Genomic DNA, 24,231 nt, shown 5'->3' with positions numbered 1-24,231 from the left:
GGATGTTTCTTAGAGACAGCTCCAACAAAGTTAGGTGAAAATGTGCCCTCCGTTACAATTTTGCATCTTTTTTTCTGCATTTTCATCTTGGTATCGGTTTCCTCCCAACTTCTCCTTCCAGGTGGTCTCAGAGCAGTGTCCAAGAAATAAACTACTTTCCCTTTTAAGATGTCTTTATAGATATTCAGTCAAACTTTCTGTGCTTTCATCTTCAATGCTCGAGCATGTTCATGAGTGGCAAAGGTTTCGGGAGATTACTGGAGAATTACATCCCGTGGATTTTTAGAAATTGCCCAGTATCCTGTGGCACCAACAATATACCTCTGCCAGTTTGACTCACCAGTGTGTGTCTGGGTGGGTCACTGGAGTTTATCTATTTCTTTTCAGTGTAACTAAGTGACTAGAGAAGATGGTAGCTGCTGTGCAGGTTTCAAAGAAGCATGTGTGACCATGCTTCCATTCACCATGATTAGCTTCTCCTGAAGATCTGCATTCCTCCCAAATACTGTTCAGTGGCTTATGCCTAAACTCGATCAGTTCATGAAAAGCCTTCAAAAAAAGATTTGCAGAATGCCCAGGAGTTGAACATTGTAATGATGAGAGTCAACTGTGGACTTGAAGAACTTTCATTAAGTTGAAGACTGGAAGCTTAGGGATCCAAGTATTATGCTGTGGTACATATGACAGAGAGGATTGGTTTTTCAACGCCATTAAGCGAATGCAGGCCAAAAACTCAAGAACACCTGGGAGCTTGGGCAGCCTGTGGATCCCAGTAGTTTGCTCCATGTGGGAAGTTCTTATCCTGCTTATCAGGTCTTGAAGCTGCACTGAGGGCACAAGCCCTTGTTCTACACGTTATTACCCTTGTTCTATATTTAGGCTAGAGACAAGGAGATTTGCAGGATCAGAAACGAGCAAATTGAAATAATTCTAGACTTGATTTTATAATGCCTAAAAAAGACATATATCTTAAACATTACGGAACTGTAAGGAGACAATGGAAGTTGTTTGACTGCTTAGCATTTTCTGTGTAACCCCTGCTGAGGTTAGCACAATTTGGGAAAAAAAAAATGAAAGAGAAGTACCCAGCCAGATCATAACTCTTCAACCTTTTCCCTTTTAAATCTCTCACCTGCTGTGTTCCAGGATACATACAGATACATATACAGGTCTTCAAGAAACATTATGGGCATTGATGTGCTAACACCTGAAAAAAGACAGTTTTTTTAATATACTTTCTCTCAATTGTGAGAGCAGCTGAGTGTGTTCTGTTCATACCCACATCATGTGGCTGCTTCCTCATTCCCTTCCCAGAGATAGATGCTACCATAGGTGTTTAGCAGTTAGTATGTTTAAGGCGGGAGCCATGACTTCTGGTTCCTGCTCCTAAGAGTGCGTGTGTGTATATATGTATACAAGTTGGGGTTTGGGATTTTTTTTTTTTTCATGTTTGAAACTATTGGGTAAAGTGCAGAGTCATCCTCTTTGCACCCAGCTCTGTGCACTAGCTACTGTATCATCTAGCCCTAGCTCCAGGGGCTGGATTGCTGGATTCATGTTTCTCAGTTTCACGAGGCGGGGGGGGAAGTGAGCATGTGAGAACTGGAAGATGTGGAATTACCTCCCACCAATGAAGATCCTGAATACTGGATCCTCCTTTTCCTTTCCCAGGGAGTGCTACTACTGCCAGCTGTTGAGTAAAAGGTGGGTTCCGCTTTGCTGGCTAGAGGAAAGAAAAGGGCTGCAACTGCAGTCAAAGAGTCTGATGGGTGCTCTCCAAGAACCACCCCTGACCTTTCCCAGGAGGAGTACCTTTTCATCCTGATCCTGATCAGACGTTGGTAGGAGCTATGCTTAGGCTGGGGCATCTGTGAGTGTACCCCAGGCAGCTTGATGGTTGATGAACTTCACAGTCCAGCAGCAAAATTGTTAAGTTCATAAAAGCACGTTTAGGGCTCTGCAGAGCTGACTAGAGGTTTTCTGGTTGCCGAGGTTTGGGTTTTAAGTGCCTTGGTCTCACAGATGTGTTGGCAGAGGTAGCCAAGCCCTTTAGACATTCTGGCTCCAAGATCCTGCCAGGAAGCAGATGGCAGAGTCCAACAGGAGCTGCTCCTCCTGGACCCCCAGTCCAAGGACTGCATCTCCCCCCATCCTCCTCACAAACACACAGCAGCTTGTTGCACACTCAGGTGCGCAGGAAGCCGTGCGGGCCCTTGCCCTGCAGTTGCACAGTCGGCTTTCCCCAGCCTCACCCAGAGCAGCGGGATTTGCCTTCCGGCAGGACTTGTCTCTATTGCTGGTACACTCTTAGTGCGGGTGGAAGGATTTAAAAAAGCAGCCGCCTAATCCACTCCTGACCCTCCTTAAAAGCCTCCCCTGCACACCGCCACGTCGGGCTGGCGCTTGCCGCGTTGCTAAGGCCTGCATGTATCCTGGAGACGGCGCCCAGCAAATAGCTGAGCCGCTCTCTGGAAAGCCAATATCGCAGCCCGGATTGCAGTGCTCCGGCACGCTCAGGCTTTCTGCAAGAAGGAATTCAATGTCTTCCTTCTGCTAAAGCAATGGCAATGGTTCCTTCGGCAAAGAAGATGTGGAAACCCGCGGATGTGCTGATAAGCATCCCCCTGAGATAAGGGGGTGGGGAGGGGGCGTTTTGGCACACGTGCTGTGCGGGACCAGCAATGGCTGTGTCGAACCATTTAGACTTCTGCTTTTGAGAGCTGCAAACCAGCTTTTGTTCACAGCCCTCTGCCCCATTCGTGCCCCGCAGTGGGCTGTACAGCGGTCACTTAAGCAGCCTGCTGCTTTTTTTTTTTTCTCTTTTTTTCTTCCCCCCTCTGGGGGCTGAAGCCATGGCAAAGGTCCCCGACCGAAGCAGGCACAAATGGAGTGCGCTTCACACATTCCTCCGCTGCAACATGAACCCGGAGACCCAGCGGGTAGTGGTCTTTGTCATCCTGCTCTTCCTCATCATCGTCAACGTGGTGCTGATGTTTCTTTTGGCATTTCACTGAAGGAGGACTGCCGGTAGTGGTGTGGTGCATGGGGCTTTCCAGGACTGGGCGACAAATCAGCAGGTCAGCTTGTCGTTGTCTGCCTCTGGTCTGCTTGTCTGCTGTTACGGTAACTGTGTGTCTCAGAGTATCCCTCCTTTGTTTTTAATCATCACCTCCTTCCCCACCCTGCTCCCCTCACTCTCCTCCTGTCATCACCTGTGCCTTGCGGTTTGGATTACCGTTAAACCAGAGAAAGGGAAAGAGGTAACAGAGCCAACCTGCTTAATCGTAACCGCTCTCCGTGGCACTAATCAGCCTCGATTCCTAACCATGATGATACTGTGCCTATATGTGGCACTTCTCAGCCCTGGAGAAGCCCAAAGTGCTGCTGCTTTGTTTGCAGAGGGACGGTTATCCTATAACGAGCCCTTATACAAGGACCTGCTACATGTAAACACCTGCTGTAAAAATCTGAACCCGTAATGCCTCCGTTGCTCTGCCGTTGTGAACATTGTGCTGTGCGGTGGCGTGAGTAATGCCCAATTAACCAAAGTGATTGATCAATAGAGTGCATCAGGAACTCGGGCTGAATAAATGCTGCAGCAGTGTGGAAGGAGTGTTTTGTTGGCTTTTATCCCGTTTCCTTTATTATATCTTAGTGCTTATCTGCTACGTGTATTAAAATGGCTGGCAGAACCACAGCACAGGACATTGCTTGCAGGCCACATGTTTCTCACTGGCCAGCAGTAGCCACGCACAGCGGGGAAGCGACTCAAGGAGCACTTTTATAGACTCATTAGGAAGGAAGGGCAGCAAAGCAGCGTGCTCGCTCCAGGCCTGCTCACCTCGATGATGTTTTGTCGGCAGCCCCGTACAACACAGCACTTCCAGACTTGGGCATTGGCACCTCAATGGAGCAACCCTCTACTTGATGGCATTGAAGGAGACCGATTCCTGGAAGAAGACAGACTGGAAAGGAAGCCATGGTGTACTGTTCTTAATGACACTGTGCTTGCATTTTTGCTGGAGACTGTGCAAAATATCCAAGCCCTTAAAATTCACCAGGATCCTTCATTTTGTGTGTTAGGTAATCTGCAATTTAAGTACAGCTTTCACGAGGGCAGTGCATTTGCTGGCACTAATGGTTGAAGTTACTACAGTGCTTTCAGACCTGAATGTTTATGGCTCCTGGAGTCTGATCTGATGTTGAGAAAGGCCAGATAGTGATGTTGTCTCTGTCATCATGGGTGATGTACTCTGTACCAGTTATTTATGTGATTGTGTGTAATACATCAGTGTTGTACAAAACCATGTCACTTCAGCACACAAAGAAATGAAATTTGTATTTGCTAAGCTCCTTTCTGTTACATCTGAGCGTGGAATATCCTTTTCCCTGAGAGAGGAGAGTCTCCTGCAGTGCTGGGTGTGGGGCGGCAGCAGGCCCCAGCTCTCTGCACTTCTCTGGCAATGTCTTATGTAGATGAACAGTTTTGAATTATTAAAAATCTCAAACTAGGCTATTAACTCTATTAGCTAGACTTTGTGATAAACAACCAATGGAACCATCTGAAGTTACCGTTTAAAAAAAAACAAACCCAAACCTTGGCCTGCAACACTGGCTTTCAAACAAATCCGTTTTATCTCCCCTCTAAACTTTACCTGTAGTCTTAGTTACAGCTGGAGTCAGAACTTTATGGCGTAAGGTGGAAAAAAGATTGTTTATTGGAAAGGACAAGTGAAAGATGTGAAAGCATACCTCAGTCTTCAAATGACAGATGAGGGACCAAAGTATGGCTTTGGCATCATAGGTGTCAGTGACAAAGCTTTTGGCAGTTGCTTCTGAGGGCAGATCATGCACAAGGTTTGAGCAGGCTCTGAAAGAGCTTGAGCGTTCAGAAGCTCTCACCCCTCACCTAGTTGGGTGAGTGTTTTGCTCTCAACAGCAGTGGGAGCAGTAACAGGCCTCAGCATCATGGCAGCCCCTGCAATGTGTTTGAATTGTCAGTTGTTGCTGTCTCGCTGGCTCTGAATCTTGAAATAGTGCAAAACACATCTGATGTTAGATGAGAGCTGCAGTTATTCACAGGGCCTGCACGTACACACGTAGCTCTGGAGCGTATCCGGTAGGTTGACTCCATTCATAATGCAAATGTTTGGCTCAACACATAGAAGCCACGTGGGGCAGCTGGGAAGCTAAGCACAAACGTCTGCCAGCCAAGGCTGATGCTAGATTCACGAAGCGACTTGTGCTCGTGTTTATCTCTGTGTCCTGTCACTGAAATGCTCCGTGGGTGGCTTTTGTCACTGAACTGGAGACTGTAGCTTCCTGTTACGCTCTGCCTAGGAAGGTGCTTCAGGGAAGTTTTCCAGGAACTTCTTTTTATTTAGTGTCCTGCAAAATTGATTAGGTAGCTGGAGCTGGTCTTGTGGTGATGAAGTAATTCACCCTCTGCTAGCCGCTGCTTGCTCAGTTTGGGGACACCCTACTCCTGCTGCTCGCTAAAGGACTCTGCTGGGTTTAGAAGGGATCAAACACCAAACCTGACGATGACGGGCTCCCGGGGCAGGCACAGCCCTGCTGTGAGCGGGCAAGTGCTCCCACAACACTGCAACCTCCTCCTTCCCTTCTCTCTCTGGCCCACTTTTACTACATCTACACCATACTTGGTATGGCGTCCTTATTTCCAAAAAGTTCCCTTTGCTCTGGCCAGCTACAGTGGCTGTGTCTGTGGGAGCCAGAGCCATTTGCCTTTGCTTCTTTGACACATCAAATCTTGTGCAGAAGCAGCCAGTGCATGTAATGGGAAGTGGAGGAGTGTCTTGCTAATAGCCGATCCAGCACCCCAAAATGCTCACTGCCGATACTAGAGAGAAAATGAAGTCTCAGGAATAACATGATTATGGGCAATTAATGCCTCTGAGGTACAGAGCTGCCACATTGCTTCCTGCAGGCAGCTCCTCTCTGGGAAATGTTGCAGTTGTTGACACAAAGGACATGAGACTTCTCCAATGGGAGAAGGACCTGCCTGCTGCTGGAGAAATAAAGCAAGGAACTGTTTTCTTCAAGGAAAAGTGGGGAGGCCAGGACAGTGAGGGACAACCTGGAAGAAAAGTATGTTATAGAAAAAGGTAATGCTTGGTGAAATTGCCTCCCCCTTCCCTATATGGGGCAATTTGCATTACCCCTGCATAGGGCAATTTCACCAGATTATTGGTACCAGAATAGTTGGGAGCAAAAAAAATAGAATTGTTCTTGCATTTAAAAATTCTGATAAGACAAATTGCAAGATTACAGAATACTCATTGGAGATATGTGTTAGAACACTGCCTGCCGCAGGTGTTAATACTGGTTGCTAAGAGCCTGGGAACACTTTTCCTCTTAATATTTAATGTTAGGTGAATTTTAATATTGTCTTTCCACTGCTTATCTAGGTGTTTGATACCTGACTGATCCTGAAATATCTGTGTCGAGTTTTGTTATGGGGAACCCAGTGTTTTTCTCCTTTCTCAACTTCACCTAAAGCCATATACATCCAGCTGGAAGCTGCAGTTGATATATAAGCGTTAATCAGTCTGATATTAGTTGTGACTCATTCAAGCCTGCCTCAGATCTTGGCTGAAGAAGCTGTGATGGCCGATAAAGCCCAGGAAAAATAAAGCTGGTGAAGGATCCCTGAATCATGTAGATGGTGATAGAACGGTGGGGGAGGAGAAGCCTTTGGCACTTCAGTCAACCAAGTTGGCTTTTTTTATTTGTTCTCAGTGCACTTATTTGACACAAGAGACGGGTGCTCTGCAGGAAGGCTATGATTGCCTTCCCTGCAGTCATCCGAACGTCAGGCTCTGCCATAGCATTTGGGCCGCAACCCCAGGGACGGAGCAGCACGCCCAAGGAAGGGGGAGCCATGCAGTCACTGCCCCTCTGCAAAGCACCTGGGGTGCCTGGTGCCCACTGTGCTCTCTGCTCCTGCTGCGGACCATGTCAGCTGTGCCCTTTTGTGGCTGCAGGACTCCTCCTTCTCCTCTCTGAGGTGCAGAGTAGGAGCTGTGCCTCCACTCTTTTGCCGAGCTGCCACTGTGGTGCCGGTGTACTCCAGCTGTGCGGCAAAGCAGCGTGCAGGGATGGGGCAGGATACTGCTTCCCCGAGCCCTCCATGGGTGGTTTGTGTTGCCCCTGCGTGGGGCAAGTTCACCAGAACGTTTAACAGGCAAGAACTTTGTTCTGCTGCTGCTTTACTTTAAGCCCCACAAGTGCAAAGGGCATCTATGAACAGGAGTGAGACCAAGGCATCGTTTCCAAAGGGAGATCTGGGCTGTAGATTGTATCTTTTCTTAATTTGTTCTCCCAGGCTAAACTCATTTCTGTGGTGATATGTGGTGTCTGCTGTCTTTGTGATTTATTCTTGGAATCTAAGGCATGAGCTGGCCAGATAAGAAACACAGTAAGCATTTAGGATGATACCATCAACAATTACTTTTAATTAATGCTTCCAGTGTTTTGATTTAAAGAAAAAAAAAACAAAACAAAAAAAAACAATAAAAGAAGTCCCATTACGTAGGTTAAAGAAAGATTTTAAGAGGGGGAGTACTTGTTATTTATGCCATGTCACTAGGCTTGTTAACTACAGAATGTGCTGGAAACTCTGGAATAAAATGATGTCTTATTTGAATCTTTGTATGTGTTCTTTGGCTGGTATTACTCTAGGCATGACTGTGGTTGTCACATACAGCGCACCCACTCTGTGTCTGTGTTGGGCAGTGGTGGAAATGTGACTTGAAGTGGTAGCATGGACCTGCTGAAGGCCCACGACGACGTTCTCTATCCTGCTGCACGTGTGCAAGCCTTCTGCATTTGTAATTGATAGTGATAGTCAGCTCAGCTATGCTGGTAATGCTAAAAAAAAATGTCTCCCCATGTACCAAGAGGATGTTGAACCTTTCAGTAGAGGAGTCAGTCAGGTGTGAAAGACCGTGGAGAGGGAAATCTGGGAGTTTGCTCTCCCTTGCAGCTGACCAGCTGATCTGGCCCGTCTGGAACAAGGGCCTTGTACAGGGCTCTGGTCCCACGCATCCCACTGCAGCACCGAGGTCCCACATCTTCCCCTTCTCCCTCCAGGGAGGGACTCCCTAGTGCAGTCCCTTCCAGCAGCGCGCTTTTCCCTCCGGAGAGCACCAGTTTCACATTGGGCACCTGAATCTCTGCTGTCCCTTGGTGGTGGAGCAAGTAAAGCCTCCACCAGCTGGGAGAACAGGGGCTGCCTTCACCCCCGTCCTTCCTGCAGCAGCTCCTACCTAGAGCAGGCTGCTGGGCAAAGCCAAGGTGACACAGGGCATGGAGCAAACCACCATAGCATCCACACTTAAAAATCTTGTGCTTGTTCGGTGTTGCATCCATTTAGGATATCAACACAAGAATAGAATTAGTATGTTGTCTTCTGCTAAGCTGTGCTGGTTTGTAGTGACCACTGTGCAGGGGCAGTACATGAATGTTATTTATAGGCCTGGTTTCTATAGCCTTTGTGGTAATGTGGCTTAGAATAGCATCATAGAGCTGGGTTTGACTGCTTGTGGTTGTTTTGAATCATGATCTTGTCCAGTCTTGGCATGTTGAGTGTCTGCAGAGTTGTGGCAAACTTTGTATGGAAATACAAACACTGTATATAGGCATCACATGTGAATCTAAGGAGCTACCCCAGGATCTCTCAGCAGCAGCCTAACACAGCTTTCCTCACCTCACCAAATGAAATAGTTCCAGCAGGAGATTAAGAAAAGACGGGCTGCTAAGGAGTCATGACTTAGTATTTTTAGTATCACAATTCACACCTGTAGCACCCAGGAGTCAGGACTTGTTATACTAAGCACTATCTAATTATGTAGTGAGAAGACTTCCACTAGACACCAAGAGAGGAGAGCCAGGGACTGCAGTATCCCATTGCTGCCAGATTTACCAGAATGTGCTCTGTGTCAAGCTGCTTTTGCAAAACTACTTTGTCATACTGAAAAGCCTGTGGCCACTATGGGAGGGTTGTGCAGGGAGCCAAGGCAACTAAAATAAGAACCTGTGGGGAACGGGAGATATGTTGATATTTTCCTATTTGCACTAAAGAAGCCATGTTCTGCAGGAGGAACAGCAGTCTCCCATAGTTAGAGGGCTTGTTTGCAATGCGGTCTTGGAAACAGGAGTGTGGTTCTGGTTTGAGGCTTTAGCTTTGTTTAGACCATTAGGTCTTTTCATCCAGATGATGTGGACTTGAGACAAAAGAATAAAATGGATATATTCAAAAGCATAATAGTATGATAGTCTCAGAAGATCCCAGGAACCTGCTTCTTCTTGAATCAATCCTCTTTACCTAGCACAGGACATTTGCAATATGAAAAGGTCAGTGGCTTTTTTTTTTTGAGTGTACTTAGCTTGAAGAACCTTCTGTAGGGACTACAAAAGTTAAATGACTTATTTTTATATTTACAGATACTAACCAAAAACAAAGGCTAGGCAGCCTCCTTTGCCTGAGAGTGAGACATTATCAAGATTTTTTGTTCTTTTCCTTCTCTCTATCTGATATTCAGATTTTCCTCTGCCCCATTTTCAAAGAAAAGGGCAGACATCAATTCTTTCAGTGAAGAAACGATCTAGAACAGTGTGAGTGCATTGGGAGAGACATCACCAGAAAGGTGGGGGGTGTGTGGGGGGGGCGCGGAAATCATAAGTAAGTTTTGGGTCACCAAAAACCTGCAGGGTTTCTCTCTCAGGAGAAGGTGAAGAAAGATACTGAACTGTGCATGGTTCTTTTGAGGCAGGGAGACCATCTTTGAGAGCCAGGTCATGGAAATGTCTAAACAATCTCTGTTGGTCCAGCACGTCCGCCAGCACCTACCAGTGTTGTACAGGCTTTGGCACAGCACTGTTAATCCAAGGGAGATGTTTTCACAGGAGATAGGAGCAGAAAAAATCATTTCAGCATGTTCTTTGCAGTGTGTTCCATTAAAATTAAATCATGCACACACATGAAAAGGAAAGCCGTGCGCTGTGTTTCTGGCTTACTGCCCACTGTGAGCCCAAAGAGATGCTGACCTTTTGATGATTCAGAGCGGTTTGCTAGCAACGCAGTTTGTATCTACTTTAAAATGTTTTCTTTAACCTTATTTGTCAAACAAATTTAGATTAATTTGCCTTCAAGCTATAACTGATTCTGTAACTTGCTGTATCTTTTTGGGGAAGGGAATAGCAACAATCATGAGCGGGCAGAGAGCTCTGGGAACTGCATGGTTCCCTTTCCTTTTCTTCTGCAAAGAGCCAGGATGCAGCATTTATCCTCAGTAAATCCCTGTGTCAGATGAACTGCAGGTGAACTGTTTTGGATACGTTGTCCTGGGGGATCTGTACAGTATATTCCTCACTTGTCCAAAGAAATAATGGTGAAAGACGAAGCAAAAAAGGAGGTAGAAAGGAAAAATTTCAAATTAAGTCATGGGAGAGGCAGTGGAATTGGGACCTGTTCTGCAGAGAGAGGAAAGGATGGGGGATGTGCTGGTGGGAGTGCACAGAGCAAGGGTAACGCTGCAGGCAGCAGCAAGAAGAGAATGGGGCAAGTTTGTAGCATCAGTGACATAAAAATCTGTTAATGTAACATTAAGTAAAATTTTCCAAAGAAAATAGTTTCTATTTGGGTGCCTGAGAAATGGTAGCATAAAAAAGATGCAACAGCACTCACTCTTACATGTGAGAACAACCAAACAGAAACATCCCGGGCTATTTCCATTCCCAGGTTGTACAATTAAAATCAGGGCATCAGAAAACGTAAAAATTGCGTTATCCAGGTATGCTCCATATTCTGCAGTAAATGTAGACTTCAAAACTGTGGGTGAGGTGAAGAGGGGATTCAGTCTGACAGACACGGTTTTCATCTACAGCCAAACTGGAACCAGAAACTAGAAACTTCGTAAATGTGTGAGCCCTAGGTCAAAGCCTTGTTCAAACCTGAGAGTTCAACCCCAGGCCTCACTCCTTTCCAGTCTTTGAAACCAAGGAAAATAGGAGAGAGTGTGTGGCTGATTTCCAGATGCTGTTAAGGCACCAGCCCAGTAAACCCTGTTACAAACCCGAGTAGTTGTGTGCACCCACCTCCAGCCGCTGCAGTCAAAGCTGTCGGCCGCGGGATGTGGGGCCTGTGCTGAGCCAGGAGGGAGGGGCTCAGCGCTCCCCAAAGCAGCCCGGAATAGCTGGGAAGGGGGGTAAACAGAGCGATTCTGTCAGAGATCTGGGCTGTTTGGCGTAAATGGGACTGTGGCGCTTGCATCCTACCTTAAACTGGAGTGATGGGTGCCACGCAATTGGGAGAGGTATGAGGGGCGGGTTAGCCAAAAGTTAAAGATACTTAGACCACTTTTAAGCCTTAGAGTATTTCAAGCTCCTTAAGCCACTTTAAGGCTTTAGGTGGGTTTAAAACGCTTAAAACACTTTAAGGCCTTAGATGAATTTAAGCTGTTTAAGCTGATTTAGAGCTTTGGAATGACTTAAGTTCTCTGGCTTTGAGTGCTTAAGGAGGTTTTGAGGTCCTTTGAGCTCTTAATTGTAAAGGTCTTTCTAAACATTTTGAGTGAGGATGCGGCACATACTCATTCCTGTAACGTGTGCTCAGGGACTGCTTCTCCCTGAGCGCCTCCCAGGCAATGTCTGAACAGCCAAGTTTCCCTGGGTACACTTCCATCCTCCCTTTTTTGGGCAAAAAAAAAAGGTCAGGAGTTGGACATCCATGTGGAAGGGACAAATGGCTACTCCAGGTGTGTGGACTGACTTTTCTCCACGCGCCTGGCGAGTGTTGCGTAGGTAGGATAAACAGTGTGTGGGATGTTATGTCAAAGCCATGTGGAAGTGCTGCACTTACCTCTGCCTGAGAAGTCCCAGCCAGGAGGATGGCAGCCCTACCCCAGAGGACATCCTAATGTCCTTGTAATTACTATGTTGGCAATTGCTAATTTTCCACCTGAACGAGAGTGTGTCTGTACCTCAGGGAACATACCTGTCCCTGTCAAGTTAACATTTTCAGGGCTCGCCATTTTCAAGAGGTATTTTGGGTAATATGAATAGTCAACATTTCTTTTCTTCTGTGTTTTTTACTACCCTAATGTCCAGCTCCGTAGGGTCAGCCAGTAACGCTTTTAGCTGTGACTTGGTGTAACTGCTGAGGAAGAGATGCAAGTATGGACTGGCTCTTTCCCTTGTGTGCCTTTCCAGGTCTGTTTAAGATCCTTGATGGGCTGTATCCAGGCATGATGTGTTTAAATGGCCTTGAAGGACATACATTTGCTTAACCGCTTTTTAAATCATCTATGTGTTTGGCTCCGTGGCATCCTGTGGCACAGCTTAGAACAGGGAAAAAGTACTGCTTTTGTACTAAACTTCTTGCCTGGCGATTTCACTGGGCACCCACCGGCCTTGCATTATGAATAACCATTTCATAAGCCTTCATCTCGTGGTCACCCTCCATCCATGTTTCTCTATTGCAGCTTCGATGTCTGTTTAGCTTGTACTGGCCTAGAAACTCCTCCCACCTTCGATTTGTGGTGGGTTTTGTGCCTTGTCCAGTTCTCCTCTTCCCTCTTTCTTTCCGAGTCATTCTGGACATTCAGACTTTCTGACCCTGATGGAGCAGGCTGATGTTTTCTTAAATCTGTCTGCAGAGACGTTCCTGAGGAGCAGCTCATTTAGTCAGTCATTTGTGTTGGATATTGCTTGTGTTACATTTGTTGGCATAGAATTTCATTTGCCATTTTGTCACCTTGTCACTCAGCATTGTATCTGCTTGTCTGGAAAGAGTTTGAAAATATATTTCACTTATACCAGAAAATAAATGTCTTACGGACATAAGTTTAAATAAGTATTCTCTGGAAACTTTTGTGAAAGGTTAAAATGGAAGCTGTTTACAGCTTTACTTACTGTAATTGCTACCAGCAACTACATTTAACTATAAAATGTGATACAACCTTTTGCAGAGTACTAACAGGTTTGAGAAGGGCTTTGCTCCTGTTTCCTTATGCCAAAGCTTGAGGATATTAGTTCCCAAAATTAGCAGAGTCCCCAGAACCATGGGAGAGTGATGGTTGGGGTACTGAGGGCACTGACAGGATCTAGAAGAGTAGGTGTCCTCCTCAGCTACAGCTAACTATCCCCACTCTTTCATAAGAACCTTCCTGGCCTATTTCAGCCAAAAGTAAAATGGTCTAAAGCAATTTCAGTCAATTTGTTTTGCATTCTAATAATCAGCTCCCATATCTTAGGTGAGGAACTGAGAACTTGCATCACACTGAGTCTGAAAAATCACATTTAACTGGACTCAGATGGACACGCACGTGGCATGCTTTCTCACGCAGGCTGAAATAACATGGAGCACAGCTCTGCCTCCGCCACTTTCTACAAGGGTTGGTTCCCTTCTCCTGTAGCACTTGATAAAGGGAGCTTTCAAAGCTTCTCCTTGCCTGCTGCGGGGGTACCCTCCTCTTCCTCCCATTTGTTTAAATCACTTCTGAGAGGAAATCAGGACTTGGGTGACATAAACAAAAGGGAATAATGTAATTAATGCCAGTCAGAACGGTTTTGTGGAAAATAGTTCTTACCAAATAAATGTGATGACAAATGTTGAATGTTTGGTAATGGAGGCAGCTGTACTAGATGTCACATGAGGAGTTTGACTACAGGCACTGATTAAAAAAGCAGCACAGAATATCAGTGTAGCACACTTAACTGGATTAAGATCTTGGCTGACTGACATCTCAGATTTGTTGAAGACAATCACTGTCAAATTAAAATATTTTGAATGGAGATCTGCAGTATTTGGTAAATGCCTGAGAGTCCTCCACTATCCTTAATCAGTGCTCTAAAATCTGTGCTCTAAAATCTGTGCTGAAGAAATACGCAGCTGACATAGTAGGCAAAATGGCAACGAATGCCGAGGGCATAGCTTGACTGGGGGCATGGTGTGCAGGTCTGTGCTGCTGAAGCAATGAATGCAACCCACTGCCCATGTGGGGACACGTGTCTGATGTAACGCTGTGGCAAGGCAGGCTTGTGTTATCCTGAAACATGGAGACAGAGGAGCAGCAGGAAGCAATGAAGTGTCTGCTTGGCTGTGGAGTTGTGTCAGTGGTTCTGGCACCCTGCAGCCAGGAAGCAAGTCTTAGCTAGCCCAAATTCCTCCCTGGCAGTGAAGGGAGACAGCACCCCCAGGGACTTGGTTAATTCATCATGCTAAGATAGATGCCTAAGATGAACCCTTCCCTGAGGTGCCTGTCTCTCTCCACAAAGGGAAGATGCTCTGTAAAGACAATCAAGATAACTCGTTCAGACTAGATGTCTGCTGTTCAGATGACAGAAGCTCTATGAAATAAATTTCATCTCTGTTGTCCATCATTAAGCAGTGAAGCTACAAGTTGTGAGAGGAAGCAAGAGCAAGCTGTCAGGATGATTTGAAAACTATCCTGTGGGTTCAGTTCAAGGGAGAGGCTAGCTGGCTTCTACCCACATTCAGAAAAAATAAGTATTTGTGTGAATGAAGCACTACCTTGGGGCAAGAGCGGAAGTAAAATTTTTCTTTAACTCCTCTGCTGCACTTTGCATGAGAGAAGGCAGAAGAGAAGCCCTGGAAGCAAAGTGATGGGTGAAGGAACTGGAGCTGGGAGGGGGCTTTGCCTCTGGGGTCAGGACTGCTGCAGGGTTTAAATGTTTGATGTGCTGACCCAGTTCAGCTTCAGTCAGTTCTGGGGGAGCTGAGCAAGGAACGCAGGCTTCACAGCAACCATTTTAGTTCACCACGAAGGGCTTGGGTTCAGGTGCTCTTCATGGAAGGTGTCTGTTTTAGGGTCACAGAGCTGAAAAGTACATTCCATTTTATTGCCACCTTCTCCCTGAACTGCCCTGTTCCCAGTAGCTTCTGATGCTCCTGGGTTCATTTTTTAGCTCTGTATGATCCAATGTACTTGGCATTATCGAGAGAAAGCTATTCACATTTTATTCAATTAGAACCAAGCAGCTCAAAGATAAATATTTCCTAAAGGAGTCTTCATCCCTCCTTCTGTAAGTTGTCAAGATCTTTTATCTCTGCTAATACTGCCTGGAGCTCCTGTCAGAACAAGACCAGGACATACGAGGTAATTACGTCAAGGTGTCCAGCCGGAGACAAACAGGGACCAAATAGCTGGAATGTAAACAAGTCCATAGATGTGGGCCTTGGCATGCCAGATCTGTTTGCCCGTGTGTAACGAACTTCATTTGGGGCAGCTGTGTGCCATAGCCCTGGCTGTCTCTCCTCTTCGGCAGCCTGTGCATAGGCATTGCTTGGAGGAATAATGCAGCAATCCCCCCACCTTTATGTGATATGTGAGCAACCTGCACAAGCACTGCTTTACCAGCGCCTTCCCTTAGCATCTGCCGTGTTTGTAAATGAGCAGTGCGGCTGTAGCTGCATGGGCAGTAGGGAAAGCAGCTGCACAGAAATTCCAATGCAGTATTACAGCTGCAGTCGATTTTCAGTTTGAAAGCATCAGTGTTAGTACTGCCTTTGGCTTGCAAACACTGCTGTCTACAAACTTAAACGTTGTTATAAACAAACTAAAATAGCCAATTTTTGTTTGTCTTCACTGCTGCCAGCTGCAGTAGCTACAGCAGCTGTAGGGTGGCTGGGTTTGCATCCTGTCTTCTGATGTTTCTCTTCTGGAGACTGGTTTGGGGGCACTTCAGAACATGTACTGAGTTGTCCTTGATATTATGAAGCCAGCCCATAAAATGTTGTTTCATATGGAAATTAATAGTTGTTTTTCAAACCTTGCTTTAATTGCAAAGATCAAAACCTGTTGTAAGATGAGCCTTTTGAGCCTAGGAGCTGCCATGCTTGGAAATGGTGAGCATTCCCTTTACTACATGCTTCTCTGGAAGGTAAGCAGCTCTCACGATATGGCTGGTTGATCGTGCCATGCTCTAACACATTTTGCAGAAAACCTTTTTATCTGTTGGTGTGTTTTATCGTTCCTGGGATAGGGAGTGAGAGCCTAACCCTTTTTTCCTCAGTAACAGTACGCTCCTCGGAGAGGACACTGCAGCGTGCTCTGCCCCAGCTGGAGCAGCTCCGCTTGCTGCAGTGACATGCAGTACCATAGGTGCTTCTGTGCCATGGAAATGTCAGTCCTGGCTCAGAGCTACCCTTTAGTGTTTGCTCTGGGAGAGGGACGGTTACACTGGGTATATTTGGTATTTCTGTATCAGCCTAGGAATTGGACTGGATACAATTGAAAAAAACAGTCTAAGGTACAGACTTGTACAGGTTGAGGGCTAACAGAAAAATGAGCACTGAGCATGGTGATCATTAAACACTTCTCAGTGTGTCTGCTCCCCTGCCTGCCCCCCCAGTATGTAAGCACAGACTGAAGCGGTGTGGGAAGACTGGGCAGAGCCTCTCAGCCTGCAGTCATGGAGGTGTTTCAAGTGCTGCTGTACTAAACTAACTGAGACAATCCAAAGCATATATAATGTATTTTTCCCCTCTTTATTTCTTGCTTTATTCCATATTGATCATTCCTCCCTATAAACATGGTGTTCGGTGTCAGTTAATCAAATCCTGGCCTGTATTTCAGGTGTCTTTTTAGTCATACCTTTGATCGAGAACTGTCTGTGGTAGTGGCTTGTCTGCTTGCCTGTGCCTATCTGGCCAGGCTGGTGGTGGGTCAGTTGTGACTTTCTGTATTTGGCAAATCATATTCACAGTATGCCTGTTGTTGAATAGAGAAAATTTAACATATTAATATTAGTGGGTGGATTAAAATACCAGCTGAGGATTCACTAGTCAGTCACATGGCTTTCAGTGACTCCGAGAAGGACCATGTGGCTCTGTCCCCTTGTGAGCTGGGTGTATCAACCCTAACATGCTGTTAATGTTAGGTCAGGCTTGGTCTCTTGTCTTCTCAAGACAGCGAGATCTGACAGCTTGATACTGTAAGGTATTAATGCCTTCACACCATCGGTGCTCTGCTTATGTGATCATCAAAATGCTACAGAGGAAGTCCATTTAGTCTCTCTCTGGCCTCAGTCGTGGCGTGTGTGCCGCTGCCACATCATACTCAGAGCACTAATTCAGTGGCATGTTTTTAAGCACACAGCAAAGATATTTTATCTCAGAAATAGCCATGTTCTTTAAGTGATGGTCACAATTTGCATGTTGAAAAACCCGCTGAATGCCACTCTTTCCAAAGATTTATTAGCATATGCCAGCCCTTACCCACAGGGACACATGATCAGCATGGTATGGCAGCAGCTCTGGCATGACCTGGTGGTCGGGCTTCCCTAAGTGCAGGTGACTCCCCAACAGTCTGTGTGAGCACCACCCAGCTCCTCTGCATAGGGGTGGCCAGACACTCGGCTCCAGCCACCCCATCACCCTGTTACTGCTCTCCTCTTCCTGCAGAAGAGAGCTGCTGGGCTCAGTTTGTGGTCCACAGAGTCACTAGTCACCAAAGTTGGACTGCTAAAACAAATGGATGGGTTGTGCACAGGCGGATTGCTGAAAGCAGCAGCAGAACTCTTTTCTGAGAGTAGCTGACATCCACCATCATCCACAGGCCAGCTGTTGTTCTGTAACTGAAATCTGCTAGCTGATTTTGGAAAAATACACACTTCTACATCCACTCTCTTCCCTACTCATCACTACTTTGTTAGAAAGCTAAAACCTCTTAAGTTTCTAGAAGCCTGACAAGACTTACAAGCGTTTCAAAAATATGAATAAAGGGTTTATTCATAATGCTGAGTATGCTTCAAGCTTGTCAAACTATATGCAATACGCCTGTGAAGTGAACTATGTGTAAAAAGCATCACACATAGCTATAACAGCTGTATGCGTTAATCGTCTAGCCCAAATATCCTTTCCCTCCACAGCTCATTTGGACAAATACCTGCCATTTGACTGGGCGTAGCTGCCTCTGCTGCATGGTGCATTCATCGCTCCCTCTTGATGTTTGGTTTTCTGAGACTAATGATACTGCTTTTCTACTTGCCTGGTGATCAAAGCCTGTTCTTGCTGTAGGAGTTTAGACTAGTGAGACACCGTTCAAGGCTCTTGGATGATTTTCCCGTCATGCCACTGGCCGGCTCTATGACAGCAGCATGTCCCTTACGTTCCCTGCCTGCTGGGCCTCACTAAGCGACTGCGTGCCTCTGTGAAGAGCAGAAACCTGCAGTAAAGATGCACCGAGCCCTGCGGTGGTGCAGCAGAGGGCAGCTGAGAAAAGGCAGCGTGGGGAGTGCCGACACACTGGCTATGTAGATAAGTGGGAACCTCTCATCCTCTCTTTCCCCATCATCCTGGGTTTTTTGTCAGAATGGAAATACTGCATTAAGCTGTTTCTGGTTCAGTGAAGGGGCATTTGCTATCCAAAGGCAGGCTGTATTTGAATTTTCTTTCAAATGCATGGTTAACTCTCTCCTGATTTACTGTAGGCACGATTATCCTGATGTTCTTTTACAACATGCATCTTTCTTCTTGGGGGAGGAGCAAAAATAGTAACCCCGAGCAGTAGATAACTAACTGTGTGACTGAGCAACCTAAGATGCCCAGCATAGATGACACGTGCATTACGTGGCTGTGGTGATACTGCTGCAATGTTGTGAGATACACCATGAACAGCGGGTTTTGTAGAGGTTCTCCTTCTCCCTCATGCCTCACAGACTGCTCTTTCCATTGTCTTCCCAGAATTTATTGTTGCACCATTTTCCTGGAGAAAAATAGGGCTTCACTGCCACTCCAGAATGGCTGAGCAAGTCCTTTTTAGCAGGACTCCAGTATACGCTCTGCCTTCTTGGGGAAATCCTTGGTGTTCAGTCCTAGTCATGCTCAGGCCCTGAGAAGCCTGTGCGTGTAACTCCGTAGTTGTTGAAATTCAAAGGAGGCTGTGACATGATAAACCTGTGGGCATCGGGCAGGCACTATTGCTGTAGTGGCCAGCAGGACCAGGTTACAAATACACCACTGCAACAGGTCCCAAGAGTTACTTAGCTGCACCACAGCTAAAGTGTGAGTGGCTGAGAATGGCATCAGGCACGTATAGACACAATCATCACTGTGTTCAAGAGCCCCCTCACAGCCTCTAGCCATGTGGGATGTTTTTTTGGTTTTGTTTTTGATTTTTTTTTTAATTGCTGGGGGTTCTTTTTTCCCTAGAGTAGGCCCTCTATGGGACATGTAGTAAATAACCGTTATCCCTTAGCATAATTACCTGAATTCTTTGGAAGACTTATTTTAAGCAGCTTAAGTGCTAAGTTTAACCACCTTAAAAACTTAAGGCTCTATCCATCCTAGACTAGCTCTAAGGCCTCAGAATACTTTCTGCTCTGAAGTATGGCTCTAAACATTGATGCTGAAGGTTTTATTTCAAGGCTTGCCAAAGCAGGGCTACACGGGCAGCACAAGGGCATCCTCCACCAACAATGTACCACCGAGTCTCGTTTGCTGGCTGAGGCAAAGTCACCAGTAAGAAATTTCGGAGCATCAAATTTATGTTCTTTATGGTAGTAAACGAACCGCGTCCAAGTGATTCTGAATACCTGCTATTGAGAGCAATGTCAGTCGAAACAACTGTCAGCCTAGCACCAACTCCTTTTCCCATTACTCGTTGGGAGTAAACAGTTATCAGCGCGTGTTTGGCTCAGCAGCAATGGTGCCAAAGCTGCAGCCACACTGCGCTGCTTTCCTGGGGGGAACTGACAGTTTGACTTGCTCTGTCCACAGCTCATCAGTGATGGCAGCGTGGTGTATGCAGAAGCCCTCTGGGACCATGTCACGATGGATGACCAAGAGCTGGGATTCAAGGCCGGCGATGTCATTGAAGTAATGGATGCTACCAACAAGGAGTGGTGGTGGGGGAGGATTCTGGACAGCGAAGGCTGGTTTCCAGCCAGCTTTGTACGGGTAAGAGCTTGATATTTCTTTATGCCTCTCCATTAGCAGCGAGTGTTTGTTCATTTTTTCCAGGTTTAGTGTTCCGTAGTGACTCCTGAGCACTTTCACTGCTAGAGACAGTTGGTTCACCATGTCTTGTTACTGTTCCTCTACAGATGGCTATGGTATACAGGGCCCTCCCAGTTGAGCTGCCACCAGTGTGGAGAGATCCCTCTTTACATGAGTAAATCGGGGCAAGCGTGGTTCAGTTCCAGACTCTGGAGCTAAGCTGCCCTGCATGGTGGTTGGCAGCCTGGGCTGCTGCTTACCCAGATGTATATTGGCTAGTTTGTGCCTAAGCACGCAGCATCCCCTTCAGGAGCAACAAATACTCTCCTAGAGGAATCCCAGATGCAGCTGGCAGAGGTCTTCACTCTAGTGTCCGCTTCAGACAGTATGGATAAGCATGGCACCAAATTTAGCTTTCTCCTGGGTGCTGGGTCCACTGCAATGCCACATCCCAAAGTATGCAACCACCTGACTCACATATGCACCTACCTTCTTTTAGCCCTGGAGTTTTAAAAACATCAGGCTGATGGTAACCACACAGCACTGTATTCCAGGCATTTAAAAATGGAGGAGAAAAACACAAAAAAAGTCTTGGATGTCACGTGGGACAACTGATGAGGGGAGAGATATGAAACACTTGACGCTTTTGGGCCAAGGCTTGTGGACCAAGGCTCTCCCCCAGCGCCAGCTACAAAGACCACACAGAAATAGCTATATAGAACAGCCCAGACAGTCCCAGCTTGTATGCTGCAGAGGTTGGATTAATTTCCAACAGACCATTCTGAAACACACCTGAATTCTCTGTGCAAGTGGGGGGTAAAACAAGAGTCTGGGTAACTACTGTGCACTCCTTTCCTGGTGTGAAGAGAAAGGCTTTTTTCCTTTCTTTGGGCTGTGACTGTTGGCGTGGATGCCTGACTGCTCTCACCGCTTCACGGCAGGCTCCTCAGTACTGCAAAGGCAATTAGGTGCCCAAGGGCAGAGATTCTAAGCCCTTTAGCTCTTTATCTGGGTCACTTCAGATCACAAGTGACCCAAAACCAGGTGAAGCATGAAAGGAGGTGATACGAGGTGATCTGGCATCTGTAGCAAAAGTTCTTGGAGCACTGGGGCAGATAATGCTATAAAACTTTTGAAATGCTTTGTTATAGATTGCAGGAGACAGTCTCAGCTGGATAACCATTATGAACGGTGGATGTTTTTGCAAGTAAGGTTACTAGGACGAAACTCTCTGGTGGGGATGGGAACTGCTTTTTTCACAGTCAAAACACAGGCCTTTTTTTCTTTCATGTTACTGATAAGTTGAATTGTTGTCCTGGCTGGCCAACACCTGTGATAGTATTTCAGGGGCAAGCAGACTAGTGCGCTGCCGAGTTACAAGTTCTTTAGCAGAGTAATTACAGCACTTATTCAAGTACCTGAGTGAAGACTTGCTGCTAATTATCACCGGTTCTCAAGCTTACTGCTGGGAAGGCTGATATGTTTGGGGTTACTCCACACAAGTTTCAGGCCAAGTCTGAGTTTAAGGCTAGCCAATGTTGTTCTGCTCACAGTGAAGGAAAACCAGGATTGCACATCTTGAGCCCTTCACCAGCTGTAAACTGTGAGTAAACGTAATCTATGCCTATGCTGACAAGGGATGGGTATGCACTATTTTTATATGTAGATATATGTGTATCAAGTGGTAAGTAATCCTGCCTAAAACAAACTACATCAAAAGTTTAAAGCAGTTCTGTGTCATTGTACTAAAAATGCCTATAGTTATCCATGTTCCCACTTCACTGTTTTTCACTTCTTCTCTGTGCTGTGTACAAAATATTCCCGTGGGCACTCTAAGAGCTACAGTACTACTACATAAAAGAAAGTTCAAAAGCGAAATGCACCCATAATTGCCCGCTATTAACTAAGGTACTCTGCTCTTGTTGACCATATAGACTCTGTAGGATGGTGTGCCTACAAAACGCTGATGTTTTTCTCTGCTCGTGCTGTGCTGCCATCTGATGGGCACTATGAAGCCCTGTAATGTAATGCCATTCCTTACCACATTATATGCCCACTGGCATCTGTATCAGTCTTATATTAACAATAAATTAACTTTAAATAATCTTGGGGAAGCAGATACTGAGAGGCCAGCTGTTATTTATAGTATGAGAACAACAATATATAAAAAAGCAACTATTTACTGGTTTCCCCCCTCCCTCCCTAAGCATCCCCTCACAAGTACCTAAGCAGATTTCACTTGATAAACCATTTCCTGTCCTGATTTTGTGTGTATTCTTCCTGGAGGACTCAGTATCATTCCTGTGACTTCTGTCCACAAGAGATGCCGGCTTAAAACCACCCATGTCACACAGTAGGAGCAGCTGTCTTGTGGCTTGAAAGTATCTTCCCAAAACTGTCTAGCCTTAGCTTCCTCAAGAGGAAAATATGTTTACAAGTAATATACACGTAGCAGCCCTCTTCACTCCTTATCCTAGCTCAATCTTTGTCTGCCATTCAGTCAACTGTCCCAAACTTCTTCTCCTTGGAAGACTTGTGTTTAGCAATACAAACGGTGAACCTCTTGTGTGTCTGTCACAGCTGCGAGTAAACCAGGATGAACCTTTGGAAGATTACCCCCTGAAGGTAGAGGGTGGTAAAGAAGACGAGTCCAGCAGTGGCACCCGCCGCTTTGGGATGGGGCAGACCACCAAAGATCAAATGAGGACCAACGTCATCAATGAGATCATAAGCACAGAGAGAGACTACATCAAGCATCTGAAGGACATTTGTGAGGTAACGGAATAAAGGGGGAAGTGAATGTCAGAATTTGTCTGAAGGATAATAGAGTATGTCCCATTCTTGCCCAGAGTTACCCTAAGCAGGTAACTTTTCTTTTCTGAAAATGAGACTGTATTTCCATCGGAGCCTGCTCTGCTAAATGGCGTTGCATGCTTAGAAAACAGGAGACAATTCATTACAGCAATATCCCAAATGCCTCTGTATTTGGAGCACCCACTTGGGCTCTGATTAAATGGAATTAATTGAATTTCCCAAGCCAGAGTAAAGTAAATGTCTAGCATTGCTGTCCTCTTTAATATATGTTCCGAGGTAATATAATCAGCAACCCAGCCTTCAGGCAAGTCATGCTCAGATCAGAACAACTGGGGGATGTTCAGCCAATTAGGTCTTTCACTTGCAAATATGCTGAGTATTGCGACACCTCTTCCAGAAGAGACATGCTGTCGTATACACGGGGGTAAATGAAAAGAATTTTGCAGGAACGTAGTTCTTCACTGAAATGACACAAAGGGCAAAAGCAGCACACACTTAGCAAACAAGCCTTTCCTCCTGCAGTGTCCCCCCATGTCCTTTGCACCCTTTTTCTCTCTTGAGTCAACCAGGCATTTCCTAACACAAGCATCCAAACCAGATCGCAACTGGATTTAATTGGCCTAAATCTATCAGCGGATCAGTGCTAGGATCAGAACACCCCGAAGCCTGCAGACAGATAAAGGTGTTTTTAACAGGACAGAAAGCAGCTCTGGGACTCCTTCAAGTGCGGATTACAGTATCATTTAAGGCAGTGATGGAACTGTGGCTTGGTTTCTATTTCTACCATGTTTTGGGTGGTATTAGAGAAATAATTGCTAAAACATGGATGCATCTATGCAGGAAGGGGGTACAGGAACCTGACCACAACTGACCACAGTCCATGGGTTTTCTGTTGATAACCAAAGGCCACAGAGCAAGTGCCCAGGAAGCTTTCCAATTTGGTTTCCTCCTAGGGTTACATCAAGCAGTGCCGCAAAAGAGCTGACATGTTTACAGAAGAACAGCTGAAGACAATCTTTGGGAATATTGAGGACATCTACAGGTGCCAGAAGAAATTTGTTAAAGCACTAGAGAAGAAATTCAACAAAGACCACCCACACTTGAGTGAGGTCGGCTCATGCTTCTTGGAATATGTAAGTAAATTTGACTTCATGGGAAAGGGGTAGCTGAGCATGGATTAAGCCAGAGGATTTAGAAATTGATCTGACAGAACTGAAGCTCTGTTTAAAAAACCCACCCAACCAAATTAAACACCACAACCCTCCCGTTCGACCACCACCCACCTCCCAACCAAACATTCTTTAGCTCTTGTGACTGTGGAAAGAACATTCTCAAAGTGCCTCAGCTTCTGAGCACTGTAGTCGCTTCCAGACCATGCTACTTTACACAAAAATGTAGGAAGATTCCGAGATCTCGAGCTGGACCCGAGTTTACAG

The 24,231-nt window shown here is 45.9% G+C and overlaps 2 protein-coding genes across 3 annotated transcripts in view; one reads left to right on the top strand and one right to left on the bottom strand.

Moving 5' to 3' along the window:
* The window catches only part of ARHGEF4 (Rho guanine nucleotide exchange factor 4), a 102,067-nt gene that overhangs the window by 69,722 nt on the left and 8,114 nt on the right, over positions 1-24,231 (top strand). For both annotated transcript variants that reach the window (XM_075158066.1, XM_075158065.1), the window contains exons 3-5: positions 19,763-19,942; positions 22,562-22,756; positions 23,749-23,928. In XM_075158066.1, the coding sequence (XP_075014167.1) occupies positions 19,763-19,942; positions 22,562-22,756; positions 23,749-23,928 (555 nt within the window). The remainder of the gene's footprint in view (positions 1-19,762; positions 19,943-22,561; positions 22,757-23,748; positions 23,929-24,231) is intronic.
* The window catches only part of FAM168B (family with sequence similarity 168 member B), a 42,390-nt gene continuing 41,189 nt past the window's right edge, over positions 23,031-24,231 (bottom strand). Inside the window, exon 6 of the mRNA XM_075158068.1 lies at positions 23,031-23,256. Coding sequence (XP_075014169.1) covers positions 23,153-23,256 — 104 coding nt within the window. The 3' untranslated portion in view covers positions 23,031-23,152. The remainder of the gene's footprint in view (positions 23,257-24,231) is intronic.

Source organism: Calonectris borealis, chromosome 9 (assembly GCF_964195595.1).
Source record: "Calonectris borealis chromosome 9, bCalBor7.hap1.2, whole genome shotgun sequence".
NCBI classification, from domain to species: Eukaryota; Metazoa; Chordata; class Aves; order Procellariiformes; family Procellariidae; genus Calonectris; species Calonectris borealis.
This window is presented reverse-complemented; position numbering and strand designations above follow the sequence as displayed.